The sequence below is a fragment of the Nematolebias whitei genome, chromosome 18, assembly GCF_014905685.2.
Source record: "Nematolebias whitei isolate Nwh7 chromosome 18, NemWhi1, whole genome shotgun sequence".
Taxonomy (NCBI): Eukaryota; Metazoa; Chordata; class Actinopteri; order Cyprinodontiformes; family Rivulidae; genus Nematolebias; species Nematolebias whitei.
In genome coordinates this window covers 2,969,067-2,976,740 of record NC_056515.1, presented here as the reverse complement: position 1 = coordinate 2,976,740, position 7,674 = coordinate 2,969,067, and the positions used below count along the sequence as shown (strand labels likewise).

The 7,674-nt window shown below is 37.3% G+C and overlaps 1 protein-coding gene across 1 annotated transcript in view; it reads left to right on the top strand.

Annotated features, from left to right (window-relative positions):
• The first annotated feature begins 1,222 nt into the window (after positions 1-1,222).
• The window catches only part of ptpa (protein phosphatase 2 phosphatase activator), a 75,139-nt gene continuing 68,687 nt past the window's right edge, over positions 1,223-7,674 (top strand). Inside the window, exons 1-2 of the mRNA XM_037692570.1 lie at positions 1,223-1,236; positions 4,552-4,637. Coding sequence (XP_037548498.1) covers positions 4,578-4,637 — 60 coding nt within the window. The 5' untranslated portion in view covers positions 1,223-1,236; positions 4,552-4,577. The remainder of the gene's footprint in view (positions 1,237-4,551; positions 4,638-7,674) is intronic.

Genomic DNA, 7,674 nt, shown 5'->3' with positions numbered 1-7,674 from the left:
GAACTTTTTTGGATTTTTCTACCTGGATTATTGAGCATGCATCAGGAGATTCTCCAGTTTTAGTTTCTCTCCATTGGCTCCCTGTCAAATCCAGAATAGAATTCAAAATCTTACTTCTAACCTACAAAGCTCTCAACAACCTAGCTCCATCTTACATTACAGATCTTATTGTTCCATATTTTCCTAACAGAGCACTTCGCTTTCAGACTGCAGGTTTACTTGTGGTTCCTAGAGTTTCCAAAAGTAGAATGGGAGGCAGATCTTTCAGTTCTCAGGCTCCTCTCTTGTGGAACCAACTCCCAGTTTCTGTCCATGAGGCTGACACATTGACCAGTTTTAAGACTGGGCTTAAGACTTTCCTTGCTATATCTTAGTTATACTAGGCTTCGACTACTGGAGGACAAACTGACCACATTTCCTTACTTTGCTGCTGTCTTTACTTATTCTACTCTACCTGTTAGTATTTGCAATAATTTCTATCATAACATGTGCTTTTTTCCCCTTTAATAGAAAATACCTTTAGCAAAAAGTAGTGTATTTAAGTATACTACAAGTATACTTATTTTACACTAAAAATGAGGAAGTGTACTTGAAGTTTACTTTTTATAAACTTTATTTGATATACTTAAAAATAGTATAAAAATGTCCCAATTTAGTCCAAACAAGTATTAAATCAGTATACTTCTAGTACACTACAAGTATGGTGTGTAGTATACTTGATATACTTATACTTAACTTAAAGTATACTTGCAAAAATAAACTTCAAAAATGTATTACTTTTTAAGGGTACACCTGGACCGGTCATTCTGTGTTTGTCTGTTTCTCCTTTCTGTCCCCTCAAACCCAGATGGTCGAAGCAAATGGTCACTTGTCCTGAGCTGGTTCTGCTGGAGGTTTTATAAGGGAGGTTTTCCTTTCCACTGTCTCCTTTGTGTTTGCTCAGGATGGAAGACTGTGATGAAGTGAAGATTCAACACAGTCTGCTGCTTCTTTAGATGGATAACTTTACTAATTGGCTTTCTTTATATATGTGAATGTTTTTGTACAGAGCCCCGAGACAACTTCTGTTGACGCTTGGCGGTATATAAAAAAAATAACTAAATTGAATTGAATTAATGTCTCCCCCCCCCACACCCACCATGTGGGGGCAGAAGAGAGCGCCGGCGGAGCTCTACACAAATGAAAACCCACGAAGAAGAAGAAACCTCGTCATGGCGGAAGCAGAGCAGCAGGCAGGTAAATATCTGAAGTTTCTGCTCTCTGTAAATACATTCTGAGTTTAAGTGTTAAAACTTCAAAACTCCTACAAACCGAGTTTTAAAGGATTTTATCGACACAGTAGTCACAGATTAAAATAAGAGATTATTTATGAAGATTTGACTGAGGCAGAAGCTAACGGTACAGGTCTCCTGAAAACAAGTCCTCCAGACTGTGAGACCAACCCGTGTAAACAAAGGTTGAATGAATATAACATTTAATTTGTGTTTTTATCGAAACACATTGGCGAGATTTGGATTATTTTAACATTTGAATACCGGGTGAATAATCTGAAGAGGTCTCTTTGATGTTTAAGCATCACGTTGATCATTTTCAATGATCAGTCTCCGAACGTCAACAACAAACTGGTTGATCCACTTTGACCAGGCGCTTTTTACCAGACTGGGTTTGTTGCAGCTCCTCACACTGAACAAGTCTTTTGGCTTCAAGACGCAAAGTTTCAACAAGTAAATAAAAAAAATCAAGTCCACAGGAGCTGACTTGACTTTGTTACGTGTTTCATTTCCATTCATCCAACCTTTATTTCTACAGGTTAGTGTCGCTGAGCCTCGGGCACTCATTTACAAGAGACACCTGCTTTTAACAACAAATGATGAACACAGTAGATGACAAAGACAACAGTAGACAATCATCAAAAAAACATATAAATTGAAAAAAAGAGGAAGTAAATGACATTTAAAAAAAAAAAAAAGCAACAAAAACAACCTACCTGGATTATTGAGCATGCATCAGGAGATCAGTCTCCACGTTTTATTGACGTCATGTTGGAAAAACATTGGATTTTAATGTTTTAAAGATTGTTTCTTACAAACACAAAACAGTGGTTCTATGTTGGATTCGGTTAATGTGGAGAAATACAGAAACATAAAACATTTGGTCCAAATTGCCAAGGTTCACCAGCTTCTACAGTCTGCATTCAACATCATTCAGTCGACTTATTCCATCTCAAGCTGGTGTTAATGCTGACAAAACCAACGGGATGTTGTTTTCCAACAGAAAGCTGGTGCCAGCATCTTCCTCCTGTCTCATCCATGCATGGTGTTCCTATTGAGTTTGTGGTGGATTCTTACAAATACTGTACTAGGGAATTTTGGTTGATGCACATCTCTCTTTTAAACCACATCAAAAACTTGATAAAGAAACTGAAATTAAAATTGGGTTTCTTTTTCAGAAATGGATCTTGCTTAACTCTGAATGCCAGAAAACGTCTTGTAACTGCTCCATTCATACCATTCACTATGGCATTATGTACATGAACGCCCCTGCCAGATCTTTGCAGCTGTTGGATGTTGTCTACCATGGCATGCTAAGATTCATAACTGGTTGTAACTATCATACCTGGGGCGGCTGTGGCTGAGTGGTTAGAGCAGTCGTCCTCCAATGCAAGAGTTGGGGGTTCGAACCCACCAGCAGTCACATGTTGAAGTGTCCCTGGGCAAGACACTGAACCCCTCACTGCCTCTGATGTGTGTCCCATCAGTGTATGAATGTGATAAAGCTCTGATTAGTCTCTTTACAATGATTTGTTCAATTATCTTTGTAGAGATCTAGTATAGAGCTGTATGAATTGTAGTGTAAAGAACTTTGAGTATCTCGATAAGATAGAAAGGCGCTGTATAAGTACAGTCCATTTACTGTACCCATCACTGCACTCTACTCCTTGATCAGCTGGTCATCATCATCTACACGTAGGCTCTCACACTGGTTCATCTTCATCTATGAATCCCTCCTTGGTCTGCTGCCTTCTTATATCTCCTTCACATGTCACGCCGTCAGTGTAGTTACAGCGTGCGCTCTCAGGACATCATTACCTGCAGCGTTCCCTCAGTGCGGACTGAACTTGACAAAAAGGTCTTTTCCTATTCTGCTCCTGCACCTGGAACATCTTGCAACAAGAACTGAAGTTGTCCTTCTTGATTTCTTTAGGGGATTTTAAACATTTGATAATGTCTAGAAACTTCAAAGTAAATATGTTCTTGTTTTTAGTATTTCACCTTGTTTTATATGGCTCTTTGATTTACTGTTTTGTAACACTACTTTTATTTTAACTGCATTTTATTATAGTTTATTGTTGTCTATTTAAATCAGGTCTCTTGTAAATGAGTCGTCAGGACTCAATGAGACTAACCTGTATAAATTAAGGTTGAATAAAAAATGTAAAAAGCAAAACCAAAGTTTTGGTCTTTGTTTTATAAATCTCTGTTAAAAACAAATAAAAAAGTTGATTAGAAACACATATTTACAACCAAACATCGAGTTCAACCCTAAATTATTTATATCTGTTAAATAGTTTTTCTGAAATCTTTGGTCATGTTTCATGATCTGTTTCAGTTTCTACACTTTTATTTTCCTGTTGTTTTATTTTTCTGTACTTTACTAATTCTGCAGTTCTTTTAGCTGTTCATGCTTCAAAACGTTCAGCTCATTCAGGAGACGGCTGCTGTGACTTTTGTAACTTTTCTACTTTTTAAACGTTTACCTTTATGAATATTTTCCCATAGAAAGCTGTTCTCTTTCAAATCTGCTTCAGCTGTTATCTCTGCTTTTATCTTTTAAAGCTACTTTTAGCTGCAAAACTGTTTTAGCTACTGTTTTGCTTCTATTACCTAGCCTTTTGCTACTTTTAATTAACCTTATCTCCTTTTTGCATTTAGCTACCATTTTACCAGCTAGCACTTTGCTTCTTTTAGCTTTTAGCTAGTGTTGTACTTGTTTTAGCCTTTATGCCTCAGTTTTAGCTTCTTTAACATCAAGCTGCATTTTTACAGAACATGTCTTCACTTGTTTGTCTTCTTTTAAAATTAAATTTAGAGTTTTATCAGAATTCTTCCGCCTGTAATCAGATGTTTCTTTTTTCAGATGCGTTTTTTTCTTGTTCAGGATTTTTAATCTTTGCTGTGTGTTAACGACTTCCACTCAGTTTTTCACTGACTCTCGCTGGTTCTGATGGCTCGACTGAACCCAGTTCAACATTTGACTTGAGCGTGTTCGTTCATTTATTCATCCCTTCATTCAGAACATGTTCCGGGTCTGAAACGTTTGGAGCTGATAACCAACCATTTGATTTCAGATTAAAAAAATAAAACCATGGATTTGTTGAAGCAGGTTTTTAGAATAAACAAAAACCTGATGAATAACATTAAAGACTTTGATCCATTTCAGAGTAATACATGTTTTTTATAAACCCATTTCTGACTCTGGTTTTTGACCTGAAGTTGTTGGTTCGGTCCAACTCGTCAAGTCTTCTTTAACATTTGTTTCTGTCCTCTGAAGATGAAGCAGCTGAAGTCAGAACCTTCATGGTGCCCAGGAAGGAGATCAGCATGGTGCCGGACATGGGGAAGTGGAAACGCTCACAGGTCGGTTCCTGCTTCGAGTCCAAACCTTTTATTTACCTGCTGAGACCAGAACTGATGAAACTGCTCAGAAAAAAGACTTTAAACTAATATTTAGCTCAGTCGTGTTTATTGGTTTGTAGGAACTGATTTTACTGAATTCAGATCTAAAAATGAAACTAAAGCACAAAGTTTGTGATGATGCTTTCAGGAACACTGAGCTGCAGAACATCAAACAACAATTCACTAAGAAACTGTGCACAATCCTTCATAGACACCAGCCGAGTGTTAAACTGGGTCTTTTTGGATCTCCAGCTCAGACTTCACAGCAGAACCATCGTTCAGGGTCTAAATGGGTCACAGGAAGTTGGACTGAACTTCGGTTTCAGAGGTCAACACCCAAACTCCCGTTGACTTCCACTATCTGAGCTTCAAACAGGAAGTGAAAACTCTTTTTAACCTGTCATGTCTCCTCCATAAAACCCTGTAGAAGCATCAAACAGAACCTGTGGTACCGTCAGAACCTTCTGCTGCTCATGGGTCAAGAAGTTCTTTGATCCAACTTCTAGTTTTCACACAGACTGTTTGAGTCTGTTTTTACTCTGGTTCTGCCTGAAGGGCTGTCGGATAATGCCCCTCCCCTTTTAATCACCATGGCAACCAGTGACTTGCAGCTTCTAGGTCTTCTATATTACCCAGCATGCTTTTCTTCTTCCTCTGTCTCCTATCATGGCCACCGATCCTTTATGTCATCTTATAGAGCTTTGAAACATACGTCACTGCGCTGGGAGTGTTTGGGGACGTTCCCGTCTCGACCACCATGTTTACAGTCCTCCGAAAAAAACACGTTTGTCTGTGGTGTCACCACGGTATCCTCCTTCACAACGCTGAAAAGCAGCTCAAAACAAAGTGGACTATATCGTGACAAACTTCTCCCAGATGACAAAAAACGGTACATGGAAAAAATAGGTAAAATTGGAAATGTCTCCCCTTTGAAAAGAAAAAAAGGAGCAGAGACCCGGAGTAATATTTGCCTCCACTGATATTCCCAGTCATTTTATCAGACCTGGTGTGTGTCAGTGTTTACACCTGTAGTGAACCAGATGACCTGATGATCTGACCCTCATCTGACCCTGATGACCTCAAATCTACCAGATGGACAGAGACTGTTATTTTCATTGATCTGAATAAGTCTGAGCCATCTGATGACTTTCTTTCTTGAATTAATCAAGCAGAAAAGACAATTCTTTATAATCATTACTGTCTTACAAATGTTTTGATAATCAAATTGTGTTAGTTTCACTCAATGCTTACAGGTTGAAAAGAACTACTCATTTTTATTTTACATAAACAGTAAGTAATGATTTTTATTCCTCATTCAAAGAAGAAATCACCTGAATATGCATTTCTTGATTTTCTGTCTGAAATGAGCTAAGCTCGTAAGTATGTGAAAGGTTGGTTTTCGGTCAACTAAAATGTTTACCGAGAAAGATGTCATGTTTAAACTTTTTCAGAAGATTACCAAGAGTTGACTCCACGAAGTCTGCTCTCCTGCAATAATCTCTCTGTCAGTTGTTAAAACAATCTCATTCTCTGACCTTGGCTTAGATAACATCTTACGTCACAAAACCACTCCTCTTTCTGGTCCATCCACGAATCAGAAAGCTCTGAAGTAAACTCGGAAGTAAACTCATTTAAAATGTGACAACTTCCCGGTTCTGGCAGAGTGCAGTAGATTCCATGGAGTGCAGTAGATTCCATGGAGTGCAGTAGATTCCATGGAGTGCAGTCGGTTCTCAAGGAGTTCTGAAGAGAATTCATGGGAATTCAGAGAACTAGAGTTATGGAGAGTTTTGGAGTTAGAGTCTGAGAAGATCTGAAAGAGTCTGAGAGCTGCTGACAATGAAGAGTCAGAGTTGCCGAGAATCCAGAGACGTTTTGGGATTATAATTCTGTTTTGAGCTAACCACGCACGACTCTCCAAGGATTTTAGCTGTTCTCAACGGAGACGCTGATATCAGTCTGAAAGATTTCTTACTGAGGTGATCTATCGTCAACAAGGTAACGGTTTCTTCTTCGACTAAAGTGTACCTGGGACAAGCTGAGATACCTGATGGGAGCGTGCAATTTCTGGTCAAACAGATTAAATTCCCTCACATATTCCTCTGTAAGATAAATCTCAATTTCCTCTTAAACTCACCTCTCTCTCATAGATCAGTACAGATATTTTTAGAAATATCTGAAGCAAAGTCCTCAAATCACCGCCGAGTGATTTGAAGTTCATTATTTGTGAAACTGTCTGTTATTATTTTCATATTTTGCCAAATTAATGTAAATGTTTGATGTTAAACTTTGATTCTGAAAATAAATGACTCCATTCATTTGATGGGTCAAAGATAATAACGTCTCTCGTTCGCATTCCTTTAAATTCAATGCACGGCATTACACAGTCAGAAAAATGAAGAACTCGTGAAAAGTATGCATAAATATATACCACATATATTTGTCATACAACAAGTGACACGTACCCAAGTGACTCACTACACACCACAAATAATTGAAAGAATTACAAGTCGCTGGAATCACTTGCTCAATCTACGAACGGCTGGATCGACGATTTGGACATTTTTAAAGCCCTGGATTGTGAATATGTTGTAATTTGAAGGTACGTTCTTCTTGGTTACTTAATTTAACATACATTATTAATGTACATTATTTTAGAATCAATCAACCTTCTGTATGTTGTATTAAAAATTGTGAACACTTGATTTTTAAAGTATGTTTTTAACTGATTTACAAAGCTCCAAGTTGAAATGGTTAATTACCTAATTTTTAATGACATGAGCTCATCTAATAACATGTAGACTTCAAAATCTTGATTAGATTAAATATATATATATATATATATATATATATATATATTTTTTTTTTTTTACATATATACATAAACACACAAATACACATATATAAATGTGTGTATATATGTATGTGTGTATATATATGTATGTGTGTAGATATATGTATGTGTATATATGTATGTATATATATGTATGTGTATATA